This window comes from Garra rufa, chromosome 5 (assembly GCF_049309525.1).
Source record: "Garra rufa chromosome 5, GarRuf1.0, whole genome shotgun sequence".
Lineage (NCBI taxonomy): Eukaryota > Metazoa > Chordata > Actinopteri > Cypriniformes > Cyprinidae > Garra > Garra rufa.
The window spans coordinates 20,476,601-20,497,168 of NC_133365.1; the positions used below are offsets into that span (position 1 = coordinate 20,476,601).

The 20,568-nt window shown below is 37.6% G+C and overlaps 1 protein-coding gene across 1 annotated transcript in view; it reads right to left on the reverse strand.

Annotated features, from left to right (window-relative positions):
• col27a1b (collagen, type XXVII, alpha 1b) overlaps window positions 1-20,364 on the reverse strand; it is a 101,008-nt gene extending 80,644 nt beyond the window's left edge. Inside the window, exons 1-3 of the mRNA XM_073841093.1 lie at window positions 20,024-20,364; window positions 15,642-15,712; window positions 6,927-8,152 (exon numbers count right to left, since the gene is read on the reverse strand). Coding sequence (XP_073697194.1) covers window positions 6,927-8,152; window positions 15,642-15,712; window positions 20,024-20,076 — 1,350 coding nt within the window. The 5' untranslated portion in view covers window positions 20,077-20,364. The remainder of the gene's footprint in view (window positions 1-6,926; window positions 8,153-15,641; window positions 15,713-20,023) is intronic.
• Window positions 20,365-20,568: the final 204 nt, after the last annotated feature.

Sequence of the window (20,568 nt, forward strand, 5' to 3'; positions counted from 1 at the left end):
AAACCAAATGACAGAGAATTCATATTAATGCAATGCTACAGTCAGCACTTAATGTAACATATGAAGGTAGATGACAAGGCCAAGCTGCAAAGAACACATGGCCACAGCCAGTAATTCACATTTCACCATTTTTCAAAATAAGCAAGGCAGCACACTTGCCATCTGGCCACCATAAGACACTGTTTAAAAAGAAAGAAAATGGACATCATGCCATGATGTGCTTGTGGTCTGTTGCAAGCTGAAGACCTTGTTGTTATGGTTTTATAACCTGACTTAGCTTAGAGTATTTAAAAAAACAAATCCCCACCGTTTTTAAAGTAATCAGGAGAAATCCTGCTAGAATAACATTTTACTGTAAAATAAATGGATCATTTTACTAGCTAATAGACAAATTACTTTGTTTTGTTTTTTGAGAGTTGCATCACATGGCAATTTACAGCTTGAACTAACTGCCTTGTCATAAAAATGTCTGATATTTTAAGAGACTTAATGATTTGACTCACATTCATGAGGGTCTGCGCTAGGGCTGGGCGGTACACCGGTGTCATAGTCAGCACCGGTGTGACATTGCGCCACGACATGGATTTTCTAATACCGGCGTCAATACCGTAATAAATCAATTATGTGCCTCGAACGGCTGCATTCAATAATAGCTAATTCTAAATAATCAGGCATTAAATTTTCTTCAAACGTTCAGTTGTGGTCTGAATACCTGTCCTTAGCTATATTATATATCTTGTTGTAAATAAAAAAGTTAAACATATTCGTATCAGCTTTGCAGGTGGTAGGTAAAAGGGGAGTGGCCATTAAACGACTGGTGAAACACCATGAAGAAAGGTCGGGCCTGTAGCCTATACCAGGGGCGGAGTGGCAATTGGGACGACCGGGACTTTTCCCGGCGGCCGGCCGAAGGATTTACACAGCGCATCACAAATTGAGTGGCGCGAGGCGAACGCGACCGGCCTGTTTACTTTTACTTTCGATTTTACGATAACGCACACTCTGTGTAAAGGGAGCAGCACATTTTATAATAGATATTTGTCAGCGAGTACAAGATTGCAGCAAATCCTCCAGTCTATGTTTGTAATCTCTCTTTACTTTCGTATGCGTTTTTTTTTTAGTTTTCTAATATCCGCCATCCTTATCAAAATGCTTATTATGGATGCAAAAATGCAGAAAATCAAACACGATCCGATTTTTTTTTTATGACGGACGAAAGTTTCAGAGGCAGTGTGTAAACTCGATTAACATAACCTGTATTTTTTTTTTTATGTGCAAAAATCTCGGAGGAAAATTTCGTACTCATGTGTGCAGTGACATTAACTCCAGCAGCTCGTGTTGGATGCAGGGTTGCCAAGTCCACGTTTTTCCCCACAGAATTGGTCTACTTTTAAACTGTTGCCATGGGTTGATTTCCCCCAGTTATTTAAAGGTTTTAAATATGGCAGAAATTACATTTCAATAAAAAAAATATTTTTGTTTTGTTGTACACTGTTAAGTAAGATCTTTAGGTTTTTTGCAAAATAAATATGTTAAGAATGCATACTCTCCCATGTCTCATTTTGATAAGGACCTACCATTTACTTATTATATTATAAAAATATTAACTTTATTCACATAATAAAGGGACAGGACAGGCTACTCCTCCCAAAATGTACCAAAAAAAGTAATACCGTGATATTATACCGTCACCGTTCAAAAGATGAAAAATACTGTGATATTAATTTTAGGTCATATCGCCCACCCCTAGTCTGCGCGTAGGGCTGCACGATATTTTGAAATTATCGAATCATTATAAAAAAGACATTATCGCACATGTAAATATTGCTGAATCATTTTGATAATAGGCTACTTTAAAGCGTTACACAAAAATCTAGTTTTAGGTCGACGCATATAGCATAAAATAGAGGCACGCAACTGACTTGGTTAACATTAAAAAGAGTTGACGTAAGTGCATTAAAGGGATAGTTCACCCAAAAATGATAATTGAATGTTTATCTGCTTACCCCCAGGGCATCCAAGATGTAGGTGACTTTGTTTCTTCAGTAGAACACAAACAAAGATTTTTAACTCAAACCGTTGCAGTCAGTTAGTCATATAATGGCAGTAAATCTGCACCAAACCTTTGAAAGTAAAAAAAAAAACACCCTGCGGCTTGTGACGATACATTGATGTCCTAAGACACGAAACGATCGTTTTTTGCATGTGCTTAGCATCTGGCGTGTAATGTGTGTACGTGCTCTGGCGTAGTATACACAAACGCCAGAAGGGGAAAAATGTTTGCAACAGACCCTCCACACTTTTACGAAGTTTGTGGGTATATTGATATCCAGCCGAAGAGCAAGCAACCACAACTTTAAGCGATCAGGCTCAGAAGTTGGGAATTGGTGACCAGTCAACAGTCCTGGATGAGTTTGCGCAAGCAAACGTAATCTTTTAGCTTTAAATCAGTTTGAACAATCAGGATAAGCACAAGTAATTACCATTTTGAATAGCCGCTATACCCACAATCTCTGTGCTCTGTGTAAACAATGAGTGTCGTATACAAGCGACAGATCGCTTCCGGCGTTTGCATATACTACGCCAGAGCGCGTACACATGTAACGCGCCGAATGCTAAGCACATGCTCAGGACAGTTGGACATTGCTGTATATCAGAGGTAAAAAATTATATAAATACTGTTCAGTTTCTCGCAAAGAACGATTGTTTCGTGTCTTAGGACATCAATGTATCGTCACAAGCTGCAGGGTGTAATTTGGATTTGTCTGTGCATGTTTTTAATTTTTACTTTCAAAGGTTTGGTGCCCATTCACTGCCATTATATGACTAACAGACTGCAACGGTTTGAGTTAAAAATCTTTGTTTGTGTTCTACTGAAGAAACAAACTCACCTACATCTTGGATGCCCTGGGGGAAAGCAGATAAACATCAAATTTTCAGTTTTGGGTGAACTATCCCTTTAAGTTGCAGAAAATAGCTTGCTGTCTCGTCTTGATGTCTGTGACAAACACATGAAGTGCGCGCATAAACGCAATCTCAGGCAGCTTGTGATCAAAGCGCGCGCACTCACACAGAGACACGTTTCCAACCTCGCGAACACGAGTTAATTCATCTTTCACATCTCCTTTTATTTGAACCGAAACATATACACATAGAATTAGGTCAAAATACCCACCTCGACAGCCTGTTAATACGTGCTGCTGTCTATATGTCACTAATGTTACAACAAAACACACCTTTAACAAAGATTAATCTATATTTCAATTAAACAGTGAACACTATGCAGTGCTATTTTAGACTTAATTATTCCAGTTCGGTACCTGAATAGTACTGTTAAGGCCATTGCATACTGAGTAAGAAATTTTCGCACGTTAAATAATAAATACGACCTCATGTTGTGTCAATCACATTTACACACTGCCATAAAAAAGTTTGGATCAAGTTTGATTTTCTGCGTTTTTGCATTCATAGCAAGCATTTTGATAGGAAACGATGACGAATATGAAAAAAACCCTGAGAAAACGCCAAAGAAAATTTTGGACTCAGTGTGCAATGACCTTAAGACTTCATTTGATTTGTAACTGTTATCTTGTACTTATCTATGCGTGTAATTTGTGCACTTGTTCTAATTTTTTTTTTTTTTTACTGACTTTTTCATTGCCTTTAATCCTGTTTGCTATAGTTTTTACTGTGGTATTAAAGTAAACTGTACACTACCAGTCAAAAGTTTGGACACACTTCCCCATCAAAGAGAATGGGGAAGTGTGTCCAAACTTTTGACTGGTAGTGTACTTTACGTAAGTTATACACGAAAAGCAACGTTGCACATAAGGTAAGTGCCATTAATTTTTTTTTTTTTTTTTTACACTGATGTTATATTTTAAGAGTTGCGATATATATTTGTTTAATAATTTACATTTTTAAATATTTTAAAATTTAATTTAAATTTAATTTTAATTTAATCGCAAATCAAATTTCGCATTAACAAGGTATCGCATATCGCATTTTTTCATCAATATCGCACAGCCCTAGTCTGCAGGGGTCAGTGATACCATTCATTATTCATGGTTTTTGCATGTTTCTCTATGTTGCTTGGACTACATGACTTTGGTGGTTGACTGCATGTCTTTGATTTGGCAAACGAAAGTTTCTTCAAACATTAGTAAGCAGTAAACCACTAATTAAACGGATAGTTTAGTAGATCCAAAAATGAAAATTCTGTCATTAATTACTCGCCCTCATGTCATTCCAAACACTAACACACACGTTCATCTTCAGAACACAAATTAAGATATTTTTGATGACACCTGCATAGACAGCAACATAACTACCACGCATGGCGTCATGGTACACTTTACAAAAACGCTGGGTTAATTTTTAACCTAACCGCTGAGTTAAGCCTGTTGGGTCATTTTTCCAGTGTTGGGTAGTTTTTATGTAACCCAGCCATTGGGTTAATGGCTGGATCAATCTCACTGACCGCTGAAACTATACACCCCTCCCCCTGCCTCCAACGAAACAACCCAGCGTGTGACTTACTTCAACCCAGCTGTTGGGTTACAGTCAGAGCGCGGGATTTTCATCCTCTTCACGGGAGAGCGAATCCTCAGTGCTGCCGATTTGGTGGACTTCTTCAGTGAAATTAAGGTTTTATACATTTTATTTATCTATAAAGTCTTTACTGTGCTGTAAATGATTTTATTTTGAACAACACAACATGCAGGGACCAGATGTCAGTCAGAGGAATGTGTCAGCAACGGTCGTTTCGCATGAGGGAAATGCCTTGCCTTGCTTTGCTTAACTGATTTTATTCGCTATAATACTGATTCTAATTAATTCAGATGTTATATGTTCTCAAAACTCTGTACTGTTTGTTTATTGGCAACTTATGAAGTCAGTCACGGCTCAGATTTCAGCGACACACAGGCACGAGAATCAGCTCTATTTCAGTTAAAAAGGATAACAGAGTACGGTTTAATACACTTGAGTTTAAAATTCTTTTAAATGTTATAATTGTATTACTAAAATGCTTGTTAAACAGGTTTAATTGTATGCAATATTGAAAACTAAACTGTATAATTAAATTATATTTTTGTCCATGAATGTTTTCACTTATTAATAAATATTACTGTTTTGTCTGTTTTTTAACTTCTAACCTACTTTTGGTTCATTTTAAGCCAGCAATAGTCATTTTAAATCGATAGTTGAGTTAAATAAAACAACCCAGCATGTTGGGTCAAAGATTTAACCCAACAAGCTGGGTTAATATAACCCAACTCTGGGTTTGTCCATATTTGACCCAGTGTTGGGTTGCCAAAATAACTCAAATTGTGTTGTTTTAACCTAGCATTTTTTTAAAGTGGACTCTCATGAATGTGCGTCGAAGACTGACACAGAAGAGAATAAATCATTGAATACAGTCATTATTTTTGTTTTATTTGCACACAGAAAGTATTCTTGTAGCTTCACAAAATTACAGTTGAACCACTGATGTCACATGGACTTGGACTTGGACTTGTCACACCTTTCTGGGCCTTGAACGTATCAGTTGCTTTGCATTCTGTGCAGGGTTTAGAAAGCTCTCGGATTTAATCAAAAATATCTTAATCTGAAGATGAATGAAGGTCTTAGGTTTGGAACGACACAAGGGTGAGTAAATAATCACAAAATTTTCATTTTTGTGTGAACTATCCCTTAAATAAGGTTTTTACAGTTTTATCAACCCAACATTTTTGTTACCTTGAGTCACCAACCAACTGACTGAGACCTGAACTGTTTGTTTATTTCTTTCTTTATTTTTAACTTTGACCTAACTACTATTTCCTGAACTCGCCATGTCTTTCGGAAAAAAATCTATCTCTAAGTTGTCAATACCTCAGCACCAATAAGAAAATACTGATGAAGACCTAGGTGCCAGACTATTTCTAAGCAGAACGTTAGCAGAAAATCTCCAACTATTAGACCTGTTTAATGACAAAAATGCAAAGAATATGGCAATAAACTATATTTTGAAACATTTTGTAGTGCATCATGGTTTATGCTACATAGTGAAAAATGTAGGTTTTGATATATTCACAGTAGGAAATTGACTAAATATCTGCATGGAACATGATATTTACTTAATATCCTAATGACTTTTGACATTTTGAAAAATCAATGATTTTGACTATTGCTACAAATATACCTGTACTACTTATGACTTATGACTACTTATATACTTACTTATGGGTTTGTGGCCCAGGGTCACATTAAATTCAAAGATTTTGATATGCACTCTTTCTGTCTACATTATGAAAACTAGTAAAACAACAACAACAAAAGTATTATTAAAGTATATTCCTAACAGTAATTCCATAATTCCAAATTAAATAATATTTCACTATTAAAACAACAGAGGTTGAGTAAGTGGATTTATTCAGCAACTAGAATCACAAACAAAATAGTCGAGATCTCATGAACACAGGCTGGCTGAATGACACTTTCATTTAAGCCGAAGAGTTTGCAAAACTTTAGCTTACTTGTTTGTCGGTGTTTTCATATCATTGTGCTTGCTCTTCCATAATGAAGTGTGCAAAAATAAAGCAAAACACCAACCAGAACTGTATCCTTTTGACAGAAAAGGCCTGATTTGGGGATATGAACTTTTGATATCTGGCAACCGCACACATTAAGGCTCGCATAGTAGAGGCGTGTACAGCCATTCACAATGTATTGTTTTCAACGAAAATAAAAATATTTTATAGTATAGAATATTTTATAGTATAGTTTTAATTCTCTTCTTTTATCGCCAACTATATTGCATGTTGATATAGTCAGATATACAGTTATCGTTTATTGACCTTATTGTTGTTTCATCATCGTCTCAACATAGTTTTCGTTAACAAAATGAACACTAAATTTAATATTAATATCAAAGAAAATCCTACCGGTGGTCCTGGTGCTCCTGGTTCTCCTTTCTGTCCTGGTGACCCAGCCAAGAGTGAGTATTGTGTTGGTTCAAGGTCAAAGGTTTGGAAACCATCCGTTGCTGCAGGGGTGACGGACTCAAAAGAGCTTGGGTTGGAGTTCTCCATTGGTGGATGTCTCCGTAATGCTAATGTTGTCATCTCTGACACTCTAGATGTGCTGAAAGGATTAGGTTTTGCTGTGGAGGGGGTCTGGATATCCAAATTGTTCTTCTTCGGTCTGGAGGTGACGGCCATCCCATTCTCTGCTGGTATCTGGGGGTTTACAGTTGCGTTCAAGAGGTTCTTCCTGGGGCTGCTTTGCGCAGTTGGTTTTGAAGATAAATGCGATGTCCTACTTTCAAAGGAGGCTGTGTCAGTTTGTGCTGTGGCCTGCAGGGGGAGCTGTAGTGTGGGCTGGGCTATCGTTGGTGGCACTGTGGTTTGTACAGACTGAGAGGTGTTCAGGCCTTGATTAATGTGTACTTTGTCTTGTGTTAATGAAAGATGTCTGACGTTTAGCTCCGTTACAACATTTGGGGTCTGAACGGTGACAGATATATTGGGATCCAGGGGTAACAGCGGTAAAAGAGGAGGGAGGTTTGGCCGATGCGTATCAGCTTCCCTGCACTGTTTTTTAATGTACTTACAATAATTGTGAGCTGCCTTAGCAGAGGGATGAATATCAAACTGACAGATGGCTCCTTCAAACTGCACCGAGTTCTGGCTCATTTTCCCCAATCGAAAGGAGCCCTCTGGATCCAGCGATTCCTCATTTTTAAAATGCAAATCTGCATGTACACTTGTCTTCCCACAAGAAGTATATAATGAAACCCTTTGGGCCTGGATTTCCAAAGCCAGGTTGTGCCACTGACCATTGTGAACATCATAATCAAAATTTACAGTGTTCTTTTGGCCTAAGTAAACTAAGATTTTCCCAGGGATGAATTGCACCCCTAGCTGCAGTCTTTTCCTCTTTGTCACAACAGTGAAGAGGAAAGCATTGTTTACGCGATGCGAACATACGCTGAAGATGAGAGAGAACGCCGAACCCAGTGACGTCGGAACGACGGAGCTCACCGGGACATCAATTCGCGCCCTTTGGGTTAGGATGACCCCGGATTTAAAGGGGATGACACCTTGAGGTGTGGAGCGTGTCCCAGACGGTCTTTTCCCAAGTAATCCCAGTCTCTGCAGCACGTCCACATCTACAAAAAGAAAAACCACAAGTAATTAGTAATTGCTACACATACATGTTCTAGATTTAGGAGCAAAATGGATCTCGCCGCAGCCGACTGAAGACTTGCAGCTGCTGCTCACACACTGAGACACTGAGCTCATTACAGAAACAGATCATTAACAAAGCCATATGTAGAACACATGCGGCAAAGGTAATGTTTCATCGGGGGCAATGCTTCAGTTTTTCATTAGATACATTACTGATATTGTTACACTTAGAAAAATAACACTGTGTGGGCTTATGTGAGTTTTATAGACTGATCACCTCTACTACAAATTCATTAGATCGTTAGAGGTCTGCAATAAATTAGGTCAAGTGAAGTGAGTGGGAGTATGCATCTCAAACATCCCTGTAAGATTTAGAAAACCACAAGTACATTAGTCTGCGCTGACTGAAGCGTTTCAATTTAAAATTTGGATTCGGGTAAAAATCTGCAAGTCATTTCCCAGTAAAAATATCTAAACATTTACCAAGGTAAACTTACTTTATAAGCAAAGCTGTGTACAATAATAAGCATTTTTCTTGTTACAGTTTTTTTAATGGCAACATTTTAAAGGATTAGTTCATCCAAATATTTACATTTTGTCATTAATTGCTCACCCTCATGTCATTCTAAACCTGTTAGACATTTGTTCATCTTTGAAACATAAATAAAAATATTTTTTAAGAAATCTGAGAGCTTTCTGCATAGACAGCAATGCAACTACGACTTCGACACACGTTCTCAAGAGTCTATGCAAGGTCAGAAAGCTCTCGGATTTCATCAAAAATATCTTAATTTGTGTTTCTAAGATGAACAATGGTCTTACGGGTTTAAAACGACATGAGGGTGAATAATTAATGACAGAATTTTTCTATTTTGGGTGAACTATCCCTTTAAGGATAACCCACACTATTTGTCGATTTTTGTAAATATTTTAAGAATAATTTACTTCTCTGAAGTCAGTTTTGCTGATATTTTTACTGGAAATCTAGACAATAACACAGATTATGAAAAAGATTTTTTGTTTTATTCCCACTGGTAGGACCAAAATCAATAACAAACCATGTGATTTTAAAACAAGTAAAAGTAACAAAATACAACGCGTTAGGCAGCAGAAGAAACAGCCAATGCCATCTGTCTTAGGGCTGCCACTTCTAAACAGTCAGTAATGAGTTTAGAATAAAAACAAATGAGAGTATGCATCACAAAACCAAAACTAACCCAAACAAAATCCAGCGCAATAGTTGCAGTTATAAAATATACCCAATGAGTACTAAATGAAAAGCACATGTAAATGGAATAACGTGCACAGACTTTCTTCCCAGTAGGCCCTGTATCCCTTAACAGATGATCAGCAGATTGGATGGGATTGTTGAAAGAAAGAACTACGTCTGCAGTAGTATTTTAAGTAAGTCTAAACAGAGTTACTAACATATTGGCCACTTCATTATGGAGCATGTCAGAAAGAGGTGACCGATCATCTCCTGACAAACAGCAGGAAAACAACTGCTCTGAATTTACAAAATTAATGAACTGAATAATTTCACATAAATCACATGAGATCCTGACATAAAACTCAAACAATAACACAACTCCAGCGATGCACCTCAACGGAACACATGACGAACATCCACTGGTTCTACTCACAAATCACAGTAAGACAACTGTCTGAGAGAGTCATAAACAGCATGAAATAAACTTCTTTAAAGCAGGGTTCAACAATAAACATGATCTCCTGACCTGGACCCAGTGTGAGCGAGTTTAGACCCAATTGACGCAATTGATACTTGCCCTATCAGGTCACAGCTGCACTGCCATTACATCTTACATTTGTTTTATTATGAAAACCTGTTTTTACCATTTCAGTTGCAAATTCTGATCATTTAGAGGGGACATCAGATGCAAAATTTACTTTTACATGGTGTTTGCATATAAATGTGTCTTAGCAGTGTGTGGACACATACACCCAACAATGATAATCCATTCACTTCTTTTTTAATCCCCAAAAAACCTAAAAAGTCTCAATTATCAAGCCGTTTTGATTTCCTGAGAAGTATGACATCATACTGCTCAAGCCCCACCCACAACTGCTTAGGGACTGTCCCGTATTAGCATATTTCATCCATCAGCCTGTTGTACGCTGTCCGCCATTTTCTCCGCACTTGAGAGCTGTAAGCAATGCAGGTGTTTTGTTGTTGGATGTAAAAGTGAACACAAGAGTCTTCATTTTCTCCTTACATCAGAGCGACTAAGGATCAGTGGGTTAGTTTTGTTTTTGATAATAATGCCACCGATTAAACAAAAAACAGAGAGGAGTGGGGTGAGCAGTAGCTCATTAGCATTTAAAGAGACATGCACAGAAACAGGTCACTGTGAACAGAGCTGTTTTTGACAAGGTAAAAATAGTGTTGGTTTACATGACCATTGAGGACTTTTAACTAAGGTATGTTGCAGACATTTCATGAAAGGAAAGGAAAAGGAAAGGAGGTGAAGTGAGGCCAAGTATGGTGACCCATACTAGGAATTTGTGCTCTGCATTTAACCCATCCAAGTGCACACACACAGTAGTGAACACACACACACCGTGAACACACACCCGGAGCAGTGGGCAGCCATTGCTGCGGCGCCCGGGGAGCAGGTATGATGTTGGTATGATCCTAAAGAATCATACCAACAAGGAAAATGGGCATCCAATGTCACCTCTAAAGAGGTTTTCTTGCTGGCTAAAGTAGATTGTAGTAATTGGCTGAAATAGCCATAATCAGGATACATCATTTAGAAGGGTTTAAAAACAACATGGTCTAGTTAGAAGCTGTAATATTTTGTACAAGGCATGAAATTGTAGTTGGGTTGTACAAAAACATACACAAATATAAACAAAACCATAAAGTCAATCCTGATCATAATTAGCCGGTCTGTGTGCGTTCTTTTGGTGGCATCAGTCAGTCAGCTCCAGAGTGATTAGTTAAGCTCGTGACGCACCAAACATAAAAAAAAAAAAAAACAGTCACCACAAAAACCGACTGTGAGTCACCCGTGTCTGGGCCAAAAAGTTGCGCTTGGACACAACACAAAGTATACAGCCAACCGCCAACTATCATGTACATTCTGTGCCTGTGTAAGAGGAAATAACTGTCTGTACCAGCAGATGGCAGTAGTCTATATTCATCTGTTGTGACATCGCAGTTGTGTTGCATTCTGGTATAGCTGCTTGAAGTGTGCACATAAGTAGACTCGCTCCTTTGGTCCAAATCGAGGGGTCAAGGATCTGTCCATATAAACTTCCCTTATCCACTTGACGAAGTACAACGCACTTCAAAATGGTGGTGGGTATTCCCCTAAGGGGAAGTGATTAGGGAATTTTTTTAAAGCTATAGTTCACCCAAAAATTTAAATTTGATGTTTATCTGCTTACCCTCAAGGCATCCAAGATGTAGGTGACTTTGATTCTTCAGTAGAACACGAACAAAGATTTTAGAACTCAAACCGTTGCAGTCTGTCAGTCATATAATGGTAGTCGATGGGCTCAACGGCTTTGAGAGTAAAAAAAAAACCTACACAGACAAAACCAAATTAAACCCTGCGGCTTGTACTGATACATTGAGGTCTTAAGACACCAAACAATCGGTCTGTGCAAGAAACTGAACGGTATGTATATCATTTTTCACCTCTGATCCACCACAATGTTCAACTGTCCTGAGCGCGTTCACAACAGCTGGTGCGTGACGAAGAGCAAGCAAACACAACTTTAGTCGATCAGGTTCAAAAGTTTGGAGTCGGTGGAAAGTCAACGCTCCAGGATGAGTTTGCACAAGCAAATATAATCTTTTAGTTTTTAATTGGTTGCAACAATCAGGATAGGCACAAGTAATTACAGGACAGTTAGACATTGCAATGGATCAGAGGTAAAAAATGATATAAATACTGTTCAGTTTCTTGCACAGACAGATTGTTTGGTGTCTTAACACCTCAATGTATCGTCACAAGCTGCAGGGTTTAATCTGGTTTTGTCTGTGTATGTTTTTTTTTACTCTCAGAGCTGTGGAGCCCATTGACTGCCATTATATGACTGACAGACCGCAACGATTTGAGTTAAAAATCTTTGTGTTCTGCGGAAGTCACCTACATCTTGGATGCCCGTGGGGTAAGCAGATAAACATCAAATTTTCATTTCTGGGTGAACTATCCCTTTAAGTGTGAGTCTAGGACTGTGGATATACGGTCTGTAAACAAAGAAGTGCTTGCTTATTATTTTGATTGTGAATCTTGTTGATCAGTTGGTCTTCATTCCAGTCAGCCATGTCGTTACTTAAAAACTCAGGTAAGATGAAGCCTTCTGCATGTGCTCTCTATTCTATTATTGTCTTGCTTTTGTCACATTCATTTTTTTTTTCTTGTGTATTGGTTTGTTAAGCTAAACAGCCAATAAGGGTGACCTGTCCCACCCACTGCCCAATGTTGATTCAACATGCACAATCACAATAGTGCCAATGGTGTGGAACACACCGCAAAAACTGGGCTGACAGATGCTCAACAATGGCAACTTAGGCTGGCCACACACTAGACGATTTTCAAATCTTAACCAATTTTAAAACCATCAGAGACCACAAACATGAAGACAGTTTTAACCATTTTTTAGCCTTATAATCCTTTGAATGCGCACGCTTGACGATTCGAAGGACCGTGAAACAACACACTTGTCGATTATATGAACAATTTCACAGTGACACGAGATCTCACAGAGACTCCCGAGATCAAACGTGACTAGAGAAGAAAAACAAATCAAGAACAATCAGCTGGCTCTACTAGTGCTCGTTCTGTTTCACAGTGGTGCTGTTTACGGGTGATGTTCTTTCTCAGTACTCTGCCTTCATGGTATTTTTGTGGCTGCCAAGTTTATATCTATAGAAGCATGCAAATCTGGTAGGTGATGCTTGTTCGCTCTTATTGGCTATCACAGGTATCATGCCTGAGGCATCCCAATCAAAAGTTCCAGCCTTACACTGAGTCCTAACTACACACGACGCTGGGACAAGTGATAAAAGGTATTTTTTCCATGTTAATCTGAGTTTTTGTCCTAACTAGCTGGGAGCCGTGTCACGTCTGCATATCCAAATTGCTTGTTGCTGGAATCTTGTCGCATCGTGTGTAGTTAGGACACGGTGTTAGTGTGTCACTTATGGTTCATGTAAGTGGCTCAGAAAAATCAGGCTGTGAACTGGGTGCCCATGAGCAAAGGTGGCAGATTTCACAGTTGCGTACTTCTGGAGAACCACTGCAATGAATGGGAATGCTAACACATAGTTTTTTCCATGTATATTAATTAAGAAAGGGCCCTGTTACAGGTCTTAATGCTCCATATAGAGTTAAATGGAACAGTTCAAAAATGAAAATTGCCTTATGATTTATTCACATTCAAGCCATCCTAGGTGTGTATGACTTTTTTCTTTCAGACAAATACAATCAGAGTTCTATTAAAAAATGTCCTGGTTAATGCCTCCTGAAGTGAATTGATATGTTTGTGTAAGAAAAATATCCAGAGAGAGTGGCGTTCCAGTGGATGACGTAGGACGTAGACGTAGCGTAAGCTTCAGTGAGAATATACTAGTCTTGTCACTACTGTTCGTCACTTTTTTCACCGGAGCTTGCACTACGCCTACATCCTAAATCATCCGCTAGAACGCCACTCTCTCGTAAACATGCATACGAGTTACGAGAGTATGGTTTCTTAAGTTTTAAAGATAGAAGTCTTCTTGCACAAACACATGGATTGACTTTACAAGGCCTTCATTAACCCTCCAGAGCCATGTGGAGTACACTCTTAAAAATAAAGGTGCTTTAAAAGGTTCTTCACAATGATGCCATAGAAGAACTATTATTGGTTCCACAAAGAACCACTGAGTTAAAGGTTCTTTAAAGAACCATCTCTTTCTTACCTTTCTTACCTGAAGAACCTTCTTTTGCCACAAAGAACCTTTAATGAAAAAGAAAGGTTCTTCAGATGTTAAAGGTTCTTTACGGAACCATTTAGACAAAAAAGGTTCTTCTATGGCATCATGAAGCACCTTTATTTTTGAGAGTGTACTTTTTATGATGTATGGATGCACTTTGCTTTAAAATCTCACAATTCACTGGCATTATAAAGCTTGGAAGAGCCAGGACATTTTTTAATATAACTCTGATTCTATTCGTCTGAATGAAGAAAGTCATATGCACTTAGGACAGTTTGAGGGTGAGTGAATCATGGCGTAATTTTCATTTTTGGCTAAACTTTTCCTTTAACACAGTGGATGCATTTGAAATGGAACCGTAATGTGTGTAGACCGTTTGAATCAGTATCAGTTCCAAGAAACAGGCTAATATCTACCAAAGCTTCCTGTTGCCTGTGAAATTAATGTCAGACCGAAATGTCAGTGGAAAGTGGAACGTCATACACTGGAAATCATATTTTACACTAAAGATAAGAGCAACGGCTAGAGAAGAATTCCAGAAACTCTCCAGCTACAGCACACAAAGATGACTTGATCGTAAGTCATGCGGCAGCAGATTGGGGGAATGTGCTATATGGAGTGTCTCACATATGGTAAAAACATCAAACATACACTCAAGAACAAAGGCATCTTTCATGACTTGTTTAAAACATGATGGCTGTTGCATTTCATTAATGTCTGACACAGAAATTCCATATGTTACATGTACATGAATGAGTTAGACTGAATGTGACGGGTGATATGAACCTCCCACCACATAAATTCTGTACAAAGCAGATGTGGGCATACGCACCTTAAATGAAAACCAATATGTATAGGCTACTTGTTTGAAGCAAAAAGCCCAAAAGGTGAACACTCAATGCTGTACAAAGCACAAAACTTTAATTTAAGTGGCAGTGGTAGGGTGCAAAAATAGACCACCAACATTATTTATGCTAGAAATAAACACAGGATGTCTCCAATATTACAAAACTCTATACATCTACAGTCAGTAAACTCAGTGACTTCCAATCAGGCACAATGCCATTCAAATGTGGTTGGAATCAAATGGAAAACATATAGAACTGCACAAACAACGGCTTCTGATTTACTACAGAAAAATAACCAGACTCAGAGCAGTCATATGTTGGCGATCAAATATATCATCCCAAATATTGTTAACTCTGGCAAATAAGGAGCACACTGCTCCTAAAAACATAGTACCTGTAGCCTCTTTCACCTCTGACTCATGGAAAACTTCAATGGATTGTAACATTAGAGGTCTATTTATCCAAGTCCTGTCAAGTATCCTCAAATTTTATTCCAAAGCGGTGTGAGGTCTTTGGACTTCAATGAGCCCATGTGCTCATGTAACGTACAGGGTTATGACACAGATGTCAAGACCATGGTAAAACGGAACAGACATTTTGCAGATACACATTTTACATGCTGATCAGGCACTAAAATTGTTGGAAAATGTACAGGTTTGGGAAAATCTGACTTACCTGCAGACTGTGCTTGTGCAAACCTCAGACAGCATGTACAGTAAAGAACCATGCAGAGAAAGACAGCTCTTCTGTGAAAAACAAGAGAACAGATTTACAGTTACAAACTGACCAGAACAAACATTTAGCTGACACTGATATGTAATTTTACAATGTTTTTTGGCAACTTCACGGCTCAAGCAATAGCATAAACAGTAGATACAACTTAGCAGCATGAATTTGACTGGAACTAAAACGGTTTATTTCCAGTCATTTGATTCAGCTTTTTCTAAAGTTAATTTTCAGGCTTTACCCACAGCTTTAAACCAATAAAGGACTACACGGTCAGTGTTTTTGAAATATAAACAGGTTCACACAATACTGTTTAAATGTTCGGGGTCGGTACTTTATTTATGTAAATATTATTTGAAAGAAATCACTTATGCTTGCCAAGCCAGTCATATTGTGCAATATTATTACAATTTAAAATAACTGTTTTCTATTTTAAATATTTTTGAAAATACATCATTTATTCATGTGATGGCAAAGCTGAAATTTCAGCATCATTACTCCAGTCTTCAGTGTCACATGATCCTTCAGAAATCATTCTAATATGCTGATTTGGTGCTCAACAAACATGTCTGACCCTGGACCACAAAACTAGTCATACGGGTCAATTTTTTTAAATTTAGATTTATAAATCACCTAAAAGCTGAATAAATAAGCGTTCAATTGATGCATGGTTTGTTAGGATAAGACAGCATTTGGTTGAGATACAACTATTTGAAAATTTGGAATCTGAGGGTGCAAAAAATATGATAAATTGCCTTTAAAGTTGTCCAAATGAAGTACTTAGCAAAGCATATTACTAATCAAAAATTACGTTTTTTAATACTTATGGTAGGAAATTTACAAAATATCTTTATGGAACATGATCATTACTTGAATCTTTGGCATGAAATAAAAATCATTTTGACCCATACAATGTACTTTTGGCTACTGCTACAAATATACCCATGCTGCTAATGACTGGTTATGTGGTCCAGGGTCACATTTATTATTATTATCAACGTTGAAAACAGTTCTGCTGCTAACATTTTTCTGCCCATGATACATTTTTGAGATTGTTTAATAAATAGAAAGTTCAAAAGAAAAGCATTTATTTGAAATATTTAAAAACTTTATAAATCTACTGACTCGCTTGTTATCAATTTAATGTGTCCATGCTGAATAAAAGTATTAATTTCTTAAAATAAATCTTACTGAGCCAAAACATTTGAGCAGTAGTTTAATAATGTTCAAGCATTTTTCACATGAATGCTGACAAGAAATCTGTAATGAGTGTATGTGTCCAATCTCTCGAATTAGGCTTAAAAGTCCAACCATACTCTATTGCAACACAGAAAACAACAATGCCTCTGAGAGAGCCATTTAAACGGAAAAGGTCAAACCAAAGAACCAAAAAGCTTTTGCCACTAGTCTTTTTTCTCTCAGCTACTGAAAGTATTGGGATCGAATTGTTCCATTCTACACTAAAGCATCACCGCATCCATCTAAATTACCAGTCTAGTCAGTGTCCAAAAGCAGCGCTCCATCTGCCTGTAGGCCCAGTAACACTTGGCAGCAGCAGCAGCCTTTACTGTAAAGCCCTAACAGCTGTTTCTGCTCAGTAGGCAGTCAAAGCTTATCATCTGCCTGGATGCCAAAAATGTGTGATGCTCCATATAGAATGTGAGTGTTTCCTCTCAATATGCCAAGGCTGTGAAATTCGGAGAGCTTCATTCTTAGAGTTTTGAAATCAGTCAAATCCAATAATATGTGACCCTGGACCACAAAACCAGTCTTAAGTAGCACGGGTATATTTGTAGCAATAGCCAAAAATACATTGTATGGGTCAAAATTATGGGTTTTTCTTTTATGCCAAAAATTATTAGGATATTAAGTAAAGATCATGTTCCATGAAGATACTTTGTCAATTTTCTACCATGAATATATCAAAACTTAATTTTTGATTAATAATATGCAACTTAATTTGGGCAAATTTAAAGGCGATTGTCTCAATATTTAGATTTTGGTTTTGCACCCTCAGATTCCAGATTTTCAAATAGTTGTATCTCGGACCAAATATCCTAACAAACCATACATCAATGCAAAGCTTATTTATTAAGCTTTCAGATGATGTATAAATCTCAATTTAAAAAAAAAAGACCCTTCTGACTGGTTTTGTGGTCCAGGGTCACATATGTATGATTAATGCAAAAACCCTTTCAAAATATTTAGATTAGTACTTAACCAATATCAGCTGCTTTTCAAATGATTCCAGGTATAGTTCACCCAAAAAAGAAATTCTGTTATCATGTCCTCACATTTAAGTTGTTTAGAACCTATGAGTTTCTTCTGAAACTCACAAAAGAATATATTTTGAAGAATGTTGATAACCGTTTCAACTGAAAAAAGAAATTCATACAGGTTTGGACCAACATGAGGGTGAGTAAATGATGAAAACAATTGTCATTTTTTGATGTACACTCTAAAATAAAGGTTCTTTATTGGCATTGATGGTTTTGTGAATGAGCCGTGAACATCCATGGAACCTTTCAAATGCAAAAAAAAAAGGTTCTTTATAGTTGAAAAAGGTTCTTTGGAGAACCAAAATTGGTTCTTCTTTGGCATTACTGTGAAAACACCCCTTTGGAACCATTATTTTTAAGAGTGTGCTTAAATATAAAGGTGCTTTACAATGCCATAGAAGAACATTTATGTCTAAATGGTTCCATAAAGAAACTTTAACATATGAAGAACCTTTCTGTTTCACAAAAGGTTATTTGTGGTGAAAGAAGGTTTAGATTATAAAAAGGTAAGAAAGAGATGGTTCTTTAAAGAACCTTTGACTGAATGCTTCTTTGTGGAACCAAAAACAGTTCTTCTATGGCATCACTGTAAAGAACCCTTTAAAGCACCTTTATTTTTAAGAGTGTACTATCGCTTTAAATGTGATCTACTTAATCTAAAAGAAAGCAAAAAAAGTGCACTAGTTTGTTCTGCAGTGTCATTAAAATTCTAATAGAGACTCCAAAAAAATGTCTTGACGGGTGCAGTTTTCTTTCCTCTGTTGATGAATTTCCAATTGTAACAGGAAGCTGAGGTTAAAATGGGCATGCTGAATACCCATGTCCAAAAATACCCAATATCCTTTAGTTTACAGCTGACTAACAGGATTTTCTACTTGCTATTGCTAACCAGAAGTGGCATTGGGAAAGGAGATATTATCCTTCAAATGAGCATTTGAAGACTGTTAGCTGCTAAAAGTTCATTTTGATAACATTTAGGAGCACACTGGCATTTAGAAGGCCTTAAAGCTAAAACTCATAAAAGCCAAAATACCTACATTAGGTCCTTATATTGAGGTAATTATTTATAACGAGAGTTGATCATTTTGTATAAATTGTTGGTTCTATCATAATAAGCAAAGGTCGCACTACATGACAATCTTAAACTCGTTTCCGCTACTGTGGAGTTCAGTTATATATTCTTTTTCTGCCCCCATGTGCTGACAGTGTGGATGTGGGGATGGCATTCGTGACTAGATTTTGTACTCTACGCAGTTTTACTTTAGTCAGCATTTTTAGTCATAGCCACAAGAACTATAAGCTTGCCATGTTGCCCCCCTCCCACCCACCCATATCCACTTTCACAGTCCCACAATGGTCCATGATACAGTTCAGAGAGTGCAAGAGAAAGAGACCGATCTAATCTAAGTCACCCTTAACAAAGTTTACTATAATGGAAATTGTATCCGAATGCGATCAAGATTTGCAACAGCTGATCTCTCTATGCCAATCACACTTACGAGAAAAGGGAAGAAAACTGTTTTACAATGGAGTAAAATATAATTAAAATAAAATAGTAGGCTATTAAAAGAATGATTCCACACTCCAAGTCTAAATGTTACAATTTTCTGTCCTAAGTGTTTCTAATTAATTTGTTTTTTTTAGATATTTTTTCATGAAGACTGAGTAAAAAATTGAGAAAATAAACAGCTAAGCAGAGCTGTTCATTCATTCCAGAGACTAAATCAATAAGTATTCTAAACTCAACCTAAAAGACTGGTTAGAAAGCATAAAAATCTATTTACATCTAAAACAAACAAGTAGTTTTCTCCAACAAATTCTCTACTTCTGGAGGAAGACTGTTTAACAAAGTTAAACAAGTTTTTTGCGTCCCATTCATTCATCAAGTTTCCCAAAGCTCCAGAATGGACATCATAACGGAACTCCTTCGTGAACTCGTTCTTCCTTATGTAACGGAGCTGACAGCCAGCAGGCTAATTTATGACCCATTTATTGGTTTGTGTGAAATCTATCTATCTATCTATTGTCATGACGTGAGAGCGCTGTACTCACCCCCCGACTCCAGCTGCTTTGAGTCTGGAGTTCGGGGCATTGTCCGGCTCCATCGCGCTTACTTCATTCTTCCTCGGGAGTGTTTGCTGCTGCAGTCAAGACATGACAGAGTTGCTGAATTACTTCCATATCACAAAGTCCCTTAATAACCACTGAAGGTCTTAATGCAACACTGTAGTACAATACTACATGCCGTAGTCTTTCCCAAGTGCCAAATGTAGTAGTTTCCAAAGAGAGGAACCTGCGAGACGCGATGCAGACTTCTCCATCTGACAGCAATAGATCCGATGATGCTAAAAACGGCAAAGTTAAGTCCAACGCGGCACAGACATGGTTTACTGAGGTGAAGTACAAGCACTTAGTCAAGACGCCGACTAAATCTGAAGTACTTAGTAAGCATGCTGAAGATTTGGGACACAGGAAGCAAATTTCCCTCTGTCGCCCTCAACTGTCTTCTGAGAAAGGAACACTTCGCTCTGAAAACTAGAGGGGATTCAATGGAAGGTGTGTCTTTCCAAGAGGAAACCGTTTATTTTTGCTTTCGT